A 15,364-nucleotide genomic window follows, 5' to 3' on the forward strand; every position below is an offset into this window, starting at 1 on the left:
TACCTTCAGAGAAGGTGGACTGGGCCATAAGAGTGGACTTATTAAATGAAAATAAAAGCTGAGTATCATCAGCATAAGAAATGGGTGTGAAACCTAATGTCCTAAGTAGGTCTGCCAGGGGAGCGAAGTAAATGTTGAACAAAGTAGGGGTCAAACAAGAGCCCTGAGGTACTCCCTTGGTCAGCTTCAAGGTATTTGAGCGAAAAGGTCCTAAGTTAATGGTTTGGGAGCAGAGGGAAAGAAAGCTCGTCATCTACTGAAGAGCCAATCCTCTGAGTTCAATTTCGTTCAGTCTCCTAAGCAGGATCTGGTGGGAGACTGTGTCGAATGCAGCCAAGAGATCAAGCAGCACGAGTAATACTGATTGTCTGCTGTCCAGGAACATCCTAATGTTGTCCGTGACAGCAATCAGGGCTGACTCAGTGCTATGCTTGGGCCTGAATCCAGATTGAGAAGGACCAAGGCTTCCGGAGGATTCAACATGGTCAGACAGATGTTTATTGATGTACTTTACCAGTAACTTGCTCAGGAGGGGTAGTAGATAAACAGGCAGGAAGTTGGACAAGTCATCCATAGGGGCCTTAGTATTCTTGCGAATAGGAACGACCTGAGCCGCCTTCCATTCAGTGGGAATATGTCCTTCTCCTATTGAGAGATTGAGGAGGGAACAAATAGGCGCAGAAAGTTAGGAAGACATTTTTGCTGGAATGATGTCTGAGGGAGAACCTGATTTTACTGTAAGTAGCAATGATTCCACGTCATCATAAGTGAGAGGGGGAAGATTTTCCAACAGCTGCGCCTTAGTGAGTGTAGGCGGGCTATAAGATGTAGTAGTCTGCAGGGAACTCCCAGCTGAGGTGATTTTATCATAAATCAGCTAAATGTTCTGTGTGAAATACATTGCTATTTTATCACAGAGTACTTGACATTTGGCTTCAAAAGAGAGCCTTTCCCTCAAAGGCAGCCAGTGCAGTTTAGCAAGAACAAGGCCCATAGGCAACCGTTTTGGGAGATTTAGCAATAGACAAGCTGCCAAGTTCGATACACGCTGGAGTATCGCCAGTCGGGACTGTGAGACTCCCAGATACAGTACATTGCAGTAATCCAGCCTGGATGTGGCCAGGGCCTGAACTACTGTCTTTCTGCCGTTCTCTGGGAGACGTTTGAGGAACCTTTTTTAGGGTTTTTAAGATCCTGAAACACTTTGTCCCTAGAATTTTGATCTGGCTGTCAAACGAGAGCTTCGTATCGAACCAGATGCCAAGATTCTCAACTTTTAGCTTAGGGACCGGTAACAGTCCGAGCAAGTCAGGCCACCGAGCAGGGGATCAAATCGAAGGCTGTTTACCTAGGATAAGGACCTCAGTTTTCCCGGCATCCAGCTTCAGGCAACGGAGATCCATCAACTTATCTACCTCTGACAAACTGAACCTTAGCAGGAACAGATGTATTGGCCTCATTCTGGGTTACGGTGAAAATGAGTTGTGTATTAGTGGCATACAATACAATATTAAAACCGTAGCACTAGATGATATCAGCCAGGGGGTGCATATATAGAGATTGAATAAAGTAGGGCTCAAATAAGAGCCCTGAGGTACCCCCTGCTGCAATGGAAACACCTCAACTAAAAAGTGCGGTTCTGCAAAAAAGAGGCAAGACACAATGGGACCTTGGGGCAATTCCACAGCCGTTTGAGTAAGTGGCTGTGGGAAACAGTACCAAAGGCCGCACTGTGGTCCAGCATTAGCACTGCTGCAGCTATGCCTCTGTCAACAACTTGACTGATAGATTCAGAGGCAAACAGTAATGCACACTCCGTGCTATAATGGGGTGAAAGCCCAAGTGGGTCCTATGAAGAAGTTCTTTTGCCTCAATGAAGGTCAAAAGCATTTGTTATATATATTTCTTTGCTACTTTAGAAAAAATAGAAAGCAGTGAAATGGGGCTAAAGTTTTCAGGTTTAGTGGGATCTAATAATGGATTTTTGAGAAGCGGAACTATGGTGGCGTGTTTCTAGCTTCTTGGGGACCTAGCCCACTTCAAAAGAGCTATTGAATAGCTCACCAAGCACGAGTAATATTGTAGTCATCCCTCCTTCCAAAACAGCAGGAGGCACCTGATTTAACAGCTGTCACTAATGGGAGCAGTTCCTCAACTGACATATGTTTAAAAGTGGAAAGCCCCAAGCTGTCATCTAAAGATTCAAACACAGCTTGAGACAGGGGGTGTCTTTAACTCTCTCAGGGAAGATGGAGTAAATGGAGGCCACTTTATCAAAGAAAAACTGAGCAATGACGTTGCAGTGTTCCTCTGACGGTGGAGAGGTCACTGAAACTCGATCAAGGGACAACAACAACTTCATGATCGAGAAGAAAAGAGTTCATTAGAAGAGTTCAGAGCCTCAACGATTTTACCAGCACTCTTTCAGCCACATTCAAAATGTCGGGACCCCTCCTCAGCTGCCAGGAGCTCGGTAGTCGACCCTAGAGGTGTGGCTACCTGTGAGCTGCACGCCCACAGGAAAACCGGTTTGAGGATGGGATTTTCCTCCTTGTCCCTGTCTCCAACTTGTCTGTTGGAACAAAAGGCATCCTGCCCAGAAGTGTTGTTGGAGGCAGCCCTTCAAAGATGGCTTACCCTTTAAAGCTCGACGTTTAGGCTAACACCCATTTGACCTTCTTGGGAAAGGAGGTAACACCTCACTCTGCTGCAACTGTCGTTGTTCCTTAGCCTGGGAGTAGTTCACATGTCTCCCCAGGTGGGCAGAAAGTTGCCTGAGTGCTAAGACCTTTGTGAGGCCACTGGACTAGCAGGACACAGGTTGGCAACTTTCTAAAAGTTGCAAAACTTTAAAAGAGACAGAAATCTTGACTTGGACACCAAGTCGAATTTAACGGCCCAATTAATTTGATACCTTACAGTATCCATTTTGGTAGTCCAGTTCAGAAATTAGCCAGGCTGGGATGTCAGTCGCTGACCATGTTTTAGCCAATGGTGCTACTAACTGTTCCCCTGCAAAATCAAAATCTTGAAGTTTTTCTTTTAAAAACACATAAAATGTATAGGTATTACTTATCAATAGATAGCTCTCTGCCATAGGCCTTCAATCATATCCATAGGGGAGTCTTATATATAACGTTACGGTAGTGGTGACATTGCCATTGGTTTTAATGTCAAAGTCAAACTGGCAGTGGACACACTACCCTTCCAGTTTGCAGTGGCAAGCTGTGAGCCATTTTGTTCTTGTCACACTCAGGGTGGCACAACCAGTGATGCAGCCCTGTGTGGACCATCTGGGCCTTATTACGTCTTTGGCAGTCCTACAGCAGTGCCGCCAACGGGCCATCCACTAATGGACCACCATAGCTGTGGTGTGCCTACCTGCCAGATTATGAGTTCAATCCTGGTCTGGCGGGTGATGCTGCGGCGGCGGTCTGACGGCAGGAGTCTATTAGGCTCATAGAAGAGCCCAACATGCAGATGCGGCCGTCAGAGTGCCGACTGTGCCATACATGCCACACCATGCAGGAACTGGGGGTGCAAATCCAGGGGGCACATACACCCACAGGTCAAGTTGCAGCACCCTCCTTTGTTGTCTCTCCACCACCCTTTTCGTGATGGGCTCCCCGCCATCAACAGGGCAGTGGAAAGGCAACATTTAGATATACGTAAACACTTATGGCCTTATTACGAGTTTTGCGGTCCCACAGGGGATGGTGCAACGTGCTGTCCGCTGTGGGACGGCCAAACCCGTGGTGCGACCGCCCACCAGATCAGGAGTTATTTGCTGGTCTTGCAGGTGGTCCTGTGTCAGTCTGACAGGGACAGTCTGTCAGGCCCATAGTGGAGCCCAACAGGCAGACTGTACCTGCCAGACCACCGACTGTACTTTTCTGCATGGTGTGGCATATATGCCACACTGTGCAGGAACTGGAGTGCAAAAATACAGAGAGCACAAACTGTGCCCCTAGAACAGCAGGGGGGCCTGTCAGGGCCCCCTTTGTGGCCTCTCCACCACACTTTTTCATGGCGGAGACAGGGGGGCAACTTGTAATAGGCTCAGCGGTGCCGCAGCTGCACCGCCAGTATATTACTATCCCTGACCGCTGCACGACCATCAAGGGATCCTTGATCCCTGGCAGTTGCAGGGGTCCTGTGGCGGTCTGACTACTGCAGTCCTAATGCGGCGCACAGTGCCGCATTGGAGGCGGTGGTGCGACCTCCACCGTGACTACGACGTTCCTATGGACTGCCATAGTCGCAATAAGTCCCTTAAAAATTACACGTAATTAGAAAACTTTCCTGTCATATGATAACCGAAACTTACCATACATGGTGAATATCAAAACACAAATATCCCTTTTATATATATGCTGTTCGAAGAAATAAGCAATGTAGCACTTGTAGCACTTACTACGAACTCTTAAACCACATTAGACATAAAATAAGCAATTAATACCCACAAAACATAATCATAGATTTTGAACAAGCCATGAGTCAAACCATTTTATGTACTTCCACACAGCCATACAAGTCTATTACTCCGATTTCAATCAAAGCCTACGGAGACACCTCCAACAATCTGCACTAAGAGTAGAATATGCTACAAGCAGTCAATTTGCCTTTGAAATAAAAACAATTATAGCACTAGCCTATATCCCTATTCCTGAGGCAGCCAATTACTACAATTTTCTAATAGAGAGCCCTTTTTACCAACAAAATGAACACAAACGAAGCACCCTAATGTATTATTTAAAAGATACTTGGGTTGGCAGAGTACATTGCTCCGGACACAGATGCCAACTCAAATTCCAAATACCACAGTGGAATATCTATGACAGCTCCTTGGCACAGGAACCCAAAACACACAATGCAGTGGAAGGATGTCCAAAAAATAGCTTGCCAGACAGGAGAAAACTCCTTATCTGATGGGCTGTTCAAACATGGGCTTGGCTGTGCGGGAGCGGGGTGGGCTTGTTCCTGCACCGCCAAAATCATAATAAGGCCCTTTGTCTTTTTTACTCTTACCGTACATACTCTTTGCTGTATCAAAGTCAGAGTCCTATAAGATTTTATACAGAATATTCATGATTAATATAGTGTGAAATCCAACATGAGGAAGTGACTGAGTTTTTCATAGTTGATTTGCTCCATAAAATTATTTTATTATCTTTCTATGTCCAATTGTGATCTTCACAATGTTAGTGATATTTATTTTATTTATTAATTTTTGATGTTTTATATCGTGCTAACAAGACCCTTTCAGGTGATAGAGCGCTCTACAGCAGTGTAAAAAACAAAATATATATATATATATCAGATAGAACAGGAAGACATGTAGATTCAATATAGAAGCATAGAAAATAAAAATAAATTGTATACAAATAATAGAAGATTATTAACAGAGTTATTAACAGAGTAGGCAGTGATACGATTGCACATGACGTAAACAGAGAGTATATAGACTATAAACAGAATTGTTTATAGACTAGCCTGAGTCCAGGTGCAAACATATACCGGTGTGATAAAAGACAACAAACAGAAATGAGGGGGAGATGGAGGAAGATTCTAAAATGCATATGGTTTTATACTCACTGTGCCGAGTTTATTTTATATCCTACTGTTGTTTTCTGTGACTCAAATATATAAATAACATTATTTTGTGAAAAATGAAACATATTTTGAAAATGAATGTATAACTAAATCTAATACTACAAATTTAAGTTATGTAGGTCTAGGAAAAATATTATTCAGAAAACCAAGCACACTGGAAGGGTACTGACAAAAATGCAGGTTTTTTACCTCTTTGCCCTGTCCAGGGACCCTTCCATTGATGTGAATATGCTAGAAATCATATCACAGCCGAGATTAGGAGCAGGGGACTCAGTGGGCCTGGAATATCAAGGGTGGAGCTTCGAGTGAGTCTGTATCAAGAGCAGACAGGGGTGTAGCTTTACATTAGTGCAACAGGTGCAGTGGCACGGGGTGAGAGGCCTGAGGAGCTCACTGAACTCTAAATATTGCTTATTCCAAACAGCAGTCAGCACTCCCCAACAGTGAATTACAGAGCCAGAACCCCACACCTATTCAGATATTCGATCACAACAACATTTGCAACAACTTATTTAGTGCTACTCCCCTACATCCACCAACAAATTCCCGTACTCAGTCCCATAGATCCTTACAGCACGCTTCACTGTGCTGCTCACACCTTAATAGGCCTAATTCCCAAACACTTTTATGAGTGCCTGAGGTAGTACCGCTGTGGCACTGCTTTATGTACTCTTTTATGCCTTTGTGAATTGGCCTGAAAACAAATAAAATGTGAGTTAAAGGGTATATTAATTTACAATTACTATAAATAGAAAAAACATTGCCCTCTTTGCACTTTTAGTTATAAGGAGGTGGATATGACAGAGCAATCAACAATGCCATTTATAAGGATGTGACGTGGAACTACAAAAGTAGTACTTAATATACTTATAAATACCTTTGTGAAATGGCATAGATGGATTCAATGGCGTTCATGACATGACATGTATTTTGGAATGCGCATGTTCACCTGTAGGCATCTTGGCGCTGAATAACAGATGTTTATTGTTACACAACTCAATGGTACTCATTTTATCGACCTCAGATGGATGAAAAGCTGAGTGGATCAGCTGAGATTTGAACCCCTGCAGCAGATGCATTGAACCCCTGCAGCAGATGCATTAGTCCATTTAAACTACGTTTAGGCTTACTTTAATTCTTTTTTTAATATATTTCTATGCATGTGTCGCATTGGCAATATTTTAAAAAGCAAACAGCAAACACATTTTACAACACATACAGCCAGATTCATCATTCTCCCGTTTTGCGAGCCCCTAATAGCGATTCATAAGGAATCGCTATTAAGGACTTGCAAAACAGGATTCATGTAGGAATTGCAAAAAATATTGCGATTCCAACATGTTCCTTATTTGCGATTAGCAAATTGCTAATCGCAAATAAGGAATAACTCCCCATGCTACAGGCCCATAGGAATGAATGGGGAGTTATTCCTTATTTGCGATTAGCAATTAGCTAATCGCAAATAAGGATGCGATTTCAAGGGTGCAGGGGTGTCCAAAGGACACCCTGTAGCACCCCTGAAATGTAATCTACATTGGTGTTGCGCACACACATGTCCAAAGGACATGTGTGTGTGTAACATGCAACTTAGAAAAATGCATTTAAATGCATTTTTCTAAGTTTTTGCTATTTACCACGAGGTCTGACCTCTCGGTAAATAGCGGCCCAAAATTGCAATTCCGCAATTTTATAATGATTCATGAATTGCATTTAAGGAATCTCAAATAGAGATTCCTTAAATGCAATTCTTCGCAAATGTGCAAATTCTTTAATAGCGAATTTTGCATTTGGGATGATGAATCCCAAATGCAAAAATTGCACTCGCAAAAGGCAAGATTCTGAGAATCTTGCCCTTTGCAAGTGCAATTTAGCTTGATGAATCAGGCTGATACTGTGCTTTTTTGTCGTAATGTAAACATCCAAAAGTCACTAGAAAAAATAATAGTCAGACTCATTGTCTTAGGGCCTAATTGCGACTTTGGCTGGGGGGCAGCCCCGCCACAACCCCGTTGCCACACCCGCAAAGCTGTGTGAACAACTCCCGCCAGATTACGAGTTTTCTTGTGTCTGGCGTGCAGCACTTTGGCGGTCTCAAGGCAGGGCCTATTAAAAAGGCACCGCAATGGGAGTGCCAAAGGCCGTTCCTGCACAGCATGGACCTTACATCCAAGCCGTGCAGGAAAGAGGGTGTATGCACACAGGGGGAGCACAGCATGTACCCTCCTGCATACATCCCATGGCCCTGAGGACACAGGGGGGGACCTCGTAGGGCCCTCTTTGTTTCTTCACAACCACAGTTTTGATGGCGGGTTCACCGACATGAAAACTGTGGTGGTGAGAAAACTCAGAATATGCTTGGCAGTGCTGCTGCAGATACCCGGCGGTTGTGGCAATCTTGTAAAGGTGTGGAGGTGGAACCCCACACTCAAAATGCGGCAGTCACACTGCCAGTGCGTCAGTGCCCGCCACTCTTCCACGATTACGGCAGTCCTAAGGACTGCCGTACTTGTAATCAGGCCCTTAGTCCCTTCTTGTTTGAGCTAGTTAGCTAGAAACATCAATATTTCACAAAAAGCGCCTTCTTCTGCAGAGGCTTTGATCATACCTCTCTATATTTTTCCATCACCCTAGCCCTATTTTAGGGGATGATTGAGCGGGATGAAACATGTTGGCGGGTCTGGAGCAGACTTTATGATGAAACAGGCCAACCTAGGGGCAGTAAGGGTTCAGCCTCCTAAGAAGTAAACCACTTTACGCACACTAGTCACCTTTTCAGAGAATAGAGTATTAGTACCCCATTGAGGTTTTCTACATAAACCAATTATTCCTGTATCCCAGAGTACTTATGGAATTTGTTATCTTTTTCACATTCACAGTCCACCTCTCACACCCTGTTTAAAATGTTTCTACACCTTCGATTTTCTCTCCCTTTTCTGGTTTATGCATTTATAGAGACATTGAAACGTGCAGTTGTGGTTACTTGTGTGTACTGACTTTCATTTTAGTAGTTTGCTATACAAATTAAATAAAAAATCACGTGTTCATGTTGATGAATACCTGTGAACCATGCTGTGCTGCCACTGTATCAGATAAGAGCACCGTTTCTACAGGAAGCCTGCATGCAAGGATGCATGAGAATACTGCAGGGACTTGGCTGACCTTCCCGAGCCCTGCTTTTCGAGGACCACTGCCAACTATACAAACAAAATCCCTCACAAAAGCAGCGAACAATAGGTCAGTGTGGTTAAGACCTGTTACATCACTGTATAAGCCTGCTTTTACCAAAATGCCTCGGTAAGTGGAGATCCATAAAAGGTCAAACAACAATTCTGAACTCCAAGGTTTATTCTTAGAGAACGGATTGGATCCTATTTATCTAAATAGAAATACAATGAAACTTTTCTTTTTTTTACTTTCAGGTCTGCTCTTGTAAAAGCCATGATAATTCTTTGAGTGATGGGTTTATTTATTTTTCAGGGCTATCTTTTGTCCCCACCATAAATGTATGTTCCATTACTCAAACCACCAAGTTGCTAAATAAAACAAAAAACACTATATGTCCCCTCAATCAATGCCCCACCAGCATAGTCAAAACTGCTATATGTTTGTATCCTTGCCTAGTAAATCAGCTCTATCCCACCAGGAGCTTGCCTCCGCTCCCTTCCTAAACAACAAAATACAGCGGAGTTAAAGCGCATTCGAAAATGTAACTTTGTATCCTCTTTTTACCCTAACAATGCCTGATCTTTACCTACTCTACCTGTTTTTGACAAAGCCCTGGAAGAACCATTCAGAAGCCAAATACAACAACACCCCTTACTTAGCATCCATTTTCATGACAGCCAACAGGGGTGTCATTGAGGGTGCCCTGTGCGCTCATAGGGTGCTTTCATCTGATTTTTGGGTTTGGGTTCATAGATGCTTGCGTGGCCCCTTCTTTAATACAGATGTGCCTGACACTCAGTGTGCACCAATGAGTTCTCAAGGGGGTTTCCCCACATTTTCATGGTGGTGTGGAATGAGAGAATTTTATTAGGGACGCGGGCACAAAGGCAATGAGAATGTTAGGAGGCTTACTGACGGTGCTCCTTGAAAGGAAGAAAAGGAGCTCCAGGACCCACCAGGGCCCCTTTTGCAGGTGAGCGCATTAACTCACCCAACTATCCTGAAAACAGATCTCAGCGCCACTTTGTAATGCAGGGTGGTGTGCTGCATGCACAGTGAATGGTGGACTGGCGGCTTGAAACAGCTGGTCCACCTTCCACTAACCGGCTTAACCCAGCACAGCACATAGTGGGACAGGGTACAATATACCTAAGGCGGACGCCTGGTGTAAAACTCTTCTAAAGCAGATAAATAGCACCCCATGTCATCAAAGAAGAACTGCTAATGATCCCCAGTCTCAGTCATATTTCTTAATGCCTTAGCCTTTTTATCTTCCACCTGTTGGGAGTGTGATTATGCCTGAGCTGGTTCTGGGCTCTCAGATGTCAGACAATTGATGAGCAGTGCTGACATATTACATTTTTGGGGTCTTAAGTCGCTCGTTGGCTAGGATCATCTTGACCGTGTGCAGCCTTTACCACACATCTTTTACCATGCAGGAAATTACCACACAGGTAAGTACCAGGCAGGTATGTCAAAGGGATGTTTTTTTGCCATTACCAAGAATCCTTTACCACTTGATATTTTACAATACAGTTATTATATTTTGTTCAAATAATATCACTTTCAAGGTTATTTTAAAATATGTGGGTATAGATGTGGGTAGAGGTAAACGTGATTTTTTAGTCTAGTGGGGTTGTAAAGGAAAGTAGGGGTAAATGTAGTATTCAGGCGTGGATAGAGGTATAGGGAGATAAGAGTAAATTTAGGGTTCAGGGAGGGAAAGGTAAAGGGAGGTTAGGAGTCCATTAAAAGGATATTGCAAGTCCCTGAGAAGTTCCATGACCACATATAGGTACGAAGGCTACGTTCTTTTTTAAATTTATGGAACACTGAGGTGACTTGCAATATCCTTATGTGTAGCAGTGGGTACTTTATTCCTCATAATACATTGTAACACCACCTCCTTTCCCACAAACCACTTAAATCCTGGTGTGTAGCTCGTTCATATAAAAACACAAGCATTTTTGTAAACATGAATATTAAAAATACAATCTCTAGTGCAAAATTGAACACTTCAAAAATGCTGTTGGATATTTTCTGCAAAAAGATATTAGAATCAGTGAAAAAAGTCAGTTTTTTTAAAAGCCCTGTAGTTTAGAATGCTAGGAAACATGCAGAAAGAGTCTAACTTTTTTATAATTACCTAAAGAGTGTAAAAAATAAACATGTTGCCATAATATAATATATATATATATATAAATATATCTCTCGGCTATTAAAGTCCCGGTGTTTCGTTAAAGTCCCTCGCCTTCGGCTCGGGCCTTTAACGATTCAGCGGGCCTTTAATATCCGGTATAGCCCGCTACAGCGGGCTATAAGGCTATATTAGAACTTTGGAACGTTGGAAGCTCCATTGAAAACAATGGAGTAGGTCCGGGCTTATAATGGCTGGTATAAGCCTGGAGCTCCAACATTCCAATGCTTTTTTGTGGCTGTGAACAAAGGCTTGAGGGAGCCTGAGGGGATTTCAATACCCTCGCGCTCCCTGAAGCCTTTGTTTAATTCTTTCCTCTAGTGGCAGAATGTTCTAATAGCCTTATAGCCCTTCGTAGCAGGGCTATACCGGCTATTAAAGCCCCACTGCCTTGTTAAAGTCCCTCGCCTTCGGCTCGGACCTTTAACGCTGCATAGGGCCTTTAATAGACGGTATAGTCCACTACGGTGGGCTATAAGGCTATATTACAGTTGAGTTCAGACGGACATAATTTCTTTATAATAGGTGACCCAGCACATCACGTCGCCTATTATAAAGAAATTAGAAAGAGGTTTTTCTACAGGGATTGTAGATTCCCAGGTATTTATTGGCAGAATGTGACAACAAGAATGCATTTCGGCAACACAACTTCATCAGATTTCTATTTTGCAGCATTAGCCCCCGCCATATAAAGTGCAACAGTAAAAAAAACTGCCATAGACATAAGCAATGTACAGTGAGCCTCTCTTCTTACTTATCAAAACTGCTGTCATCTTAACCCCTTGGACGCTCATGACGAGCTCAGCTCGTCATGGAGTGCCCATTCATTTCAATGGAAATTACATGAAGAGGATCCACGGGCCTTAGCATCCAAGTGGTTAAAGTTGCTCAGTCTAATATGGCTATTACATATTAGCTAGACATGTTTAAATATTTTCTCCTATCTTATTACGGTTACATCCATCGAATATTTAAATGCAATATTTATTATTAGATGCATTCATTACTGCTAGAAACACTTAACACTGGATTTTCCCATTAATTTCATAACTACAACCCATCATGCCCTAGTGAGCTATCATATTTCATTTTTGTTCCCGCAATAAAGGAATTAGTATGGTGCCAGACCCTCTTTACATCAGGTCTTATATATCAGCTCTTTAGCATATGTCCATCTTGCTCATGCTGGCTGTCCCTTTCTACTCTGTCCCTGTGATTGAACGAAATAGTTGATCAATGGTTTCTATTTCTGCACAGTTATAGCTCTGCATATACCATTCTGTTGCCTTCATAGCAGCATATGTAGTATTCAGACAAAGATGTCATTACATGTTAACAGCATCTGACCCAGCCTTCTAATACCCGAAAGAGTTACCAGCTTCTGATCCTACCCCAGTGGGCTAGCACTGAGACATTCCGTGATTATGAATGCTCTATCATTCTACTGGAGAAAGATCCTGCATTTGGTTAAAGACAACTGCATTAAAATTCCAAGAGTATCTAGAACAAACATATATTTACATTTATTGGTAATACATTGCAAGTGTATATTATTTTCCTCTTCTACATTCAGCTCCCCTGGTTGTTTTGTCTCTAAATCCAAGATATATTTATATTCCAATATTCTGAGGGTCAGTTCTCTATCACTCACCTCTGGGATTTGTGAGTACCTTAACTTTTCCAAAGTACCCCATCTGTTATAATTGTGTTAGATGCTTATCATGACAGTGATGTGCCACTGGAAAGTGCCTGTCATTATTTTTTTATTGCCGGCATATTTTCTAAAGTGCGTTTTTTCACAGGTTGTAGCATGCTTTCCACATAGAGCCTCCTACATGGGCACTTAAGTGCATATACTGTATAGCCTGTCCCACATGTTATAAAATGTCTTTATACTTTTCTTCTTACTGGTGTATGGTACATCCAACTCTTTTACCTTGATGCTATATTTACATGCCTTTCATCACCCACATATGTGGAAGCCTTCCAGGGTGCAGTCATTCTAACGTAGCATCCAGCAGTAACAAGTGATCCGATTGGCTGACCACAACTGAGAAGAAAATGTTGCAGCCTCCATTAGAGGACCCTGGGACTCCATCACCGTGTCCTGAATATCTTTTAGATATAGGATATAAGGGGGTAGTATACGGACACACTGGCCCCCAGGATATTGTGGTGGGAGACCCATCAGAACAACCCCAGGGTCCAAAATAATTATTTTGCTTCTTTGGGTCATGGACCCAGTGATGCTCCTGTGGGACCATGTGTGGCCTTTACATGAGTTACTGCAGAACTCCCACAGGTGCGACCACTCAAGCTTCACTACCATGGTATCACAGATTTGTGCCAGCATCACTGTATCACGTACCTTGGGGTATTGTGGAAATCACAGGAGGACTACACTGCTGAAAAAAGAATTGAAAAAGAAAGAAAATGTAGCTTGGTTGTCCACAGGGAGTTTGGGCACCCGTGGCAGGGTTGGGAACATGCACTTGTCAAAGGCCATTCCCTGCAACCAACACTCTGGTGTGCAAGCAGGTTGTTGGCTGAATATGATAAAAAAAACTACAGAAAAGCAGTCAGAAAAACAAGGATAAAGTGACATTACAATTAGGTATTGTAATAAGATCATACCTTTCATTAAAAAAACCTGTGATATTGTTCATAGGTGTTGAACTGACATAAAATAAAAATCACAAAAAACTGAAATTGATAAGTGTTAGTTTACTGAGCTAACTATAACTTATGCCCACTCTATGCACTGCTTATTACATCACTCATGAAACCTATATATTTCATAAATAACATTTTTGGAGCAGTGCTTGAAGTGGGAACACAGAAGTGCAGGTACTATCCTAAAGTATCTGCTTGCAACTGAGAAGTGCTAGTATGCTTCAATTAAAAACATTGCACCTCTGCTTAGGAGAGTTGGTACACTCCATTTAAAAAGAAAGAAGTGCAGTTATTCAGTACCTGACAGTACTTGCCCATTAAAGAGACAGCTGATGAGAAGCTAGAGGTATGGAACAGTTAGTGACATGGCTCTTAAATTTGATATAATCAGTTTTGAATGTGAAAAAAGTCAAGAGGATGGGATCCAAAAATAGCTGTATATCAATTGTTTTTCATTCATTCATACCTGGCAGTTGATGCAGACCCCTCCACCTTCGTACTGCCCATGAATGTTCAGACTCGCCCCACGCAGATTTACTTCAGGGTCATAGTGGCAGTCGGTGGCATGACCATGGCAGTTACATACTAGAAAGGGAACATCACACAATTAATTGCTACTAATTTAATTAGTATTTTTGCCTTAAGCACAGTTTTAACACAGAACAAATGTGAGACTTTTTTTAATACAAAACGTATGAAAAGTGCAGGGAAAGAGCACTTTTATTCATGAATTGTATAATATTTTAATTATTGAACAAAAATAGGCAGCCAAAAAAAGGTGCCAATTATTTTACATGAAAAGGAAAGTAAGTAAAGGTTCCAGGGCCTGAGGGAGGATCTGTGAATTGTTGCCCTTCTATAGTGGCGGCAAGATTCAGGCTGACCAGAGAGACGTAACGACCCAGCAGGAGCACACGACGGGCAAAGTTTAGGCAATACTTATTTTTTCAGCACTTGAAAATAATGTATTAGCCCTGTTTAGGTATTTCTTGGGATTCTCGGATTGTGTGGTTGTGATAAAACCTGGGTGTTATCTCTTTGTTTGTGCTCTACTTCACCTGGGCTGGCGGCTGTACAGAATGTTCTCATATATGTGTGGAAGATACTAGGGGAGAGGCTTAGGCATTCCACGTGTCACATGAAAAGTCAAGGGTGCTGGGTCTACAAAGGAGAATCTAAATGAACAGTGAGAGAGGAGTGATATGAGCCACACTACCCTGGTATGGGTCTTTTGTACCTTTGTCGAGCTGCAAAGAACACGCTTTGCAAAATCACAGAATATGCAACAAAAGAAAAAAGTAAATCACAAAGTACTAAGGAAATACTCTTCCTACCGAGCCACTGTGGAATGTCTCTATGTCTTTGACCTCATCTGCAATTGAAAACCATGTATAAGCTACTGACTCCCTACAGGGGGTGATGTCAATTTCACAAAGCTTTTACCCACAGGACAGCTTTCACAGTCTCAATGTGTATGCATAGCATCAGAGGGCGAGGAGGTAGAGTGGTCCAGGGCATCACTCCACAGTCTCAATGTGTATGCATAGCATCAGAGGGCGAGGAGGTAGAGTGGTCCAGGGCATCACTGCATGCCCCTCTGGTGCAATTTATTGAATCTTAACTTTTTCTAAGCACCCTCGAGCCTCAGTCCTTTCTAAGGACAGGGGGTGCTATAGAAAACAACTGCCAGCATTCAGTGACTGCAAATACAGGAAG

The 15,364-nt window shown here is 42.7% G+C and overlaps 1 protein-coding gene across 1 annotated transcript in view; it reads right to left on the reverse strand.

Annotated features, from left to right (window-relative positions):
- LAMA3 (laminin subunit alpha 3) overlaps window positions 1–15,364 on the reverse strand; it is a 1,062,926-nt gene that overhangs the window by 728,546 nt on the left and 319,016 nt on the right. Inside the window, exon 8 of the mRNA XM_078687418.1 lies at window positions 14,115–14,233. Within this exon, the coding sequence (XP_078543544.1) occupies window positions 14,115–14,233 (119 nt within the window). The remainder of the gene's footprint in view (window positions 1–14,114; window positions 14,234–15,364) is intronic.

This window comes from Lissotriton helveticus, chromosome 4_1 (genome assembly GCF_964261635.1).
Source record: "Lissotriton helveticus chromosome 4_1, aLisHel1.1, whole genome shotgun sequence".
Classification (NCBI taxonomy): Eukaryota; Metazoa; Chordata; class Amphibia; order Caudata; family Salamandridae; genus Lissotriton; species Lissotriton helveticus.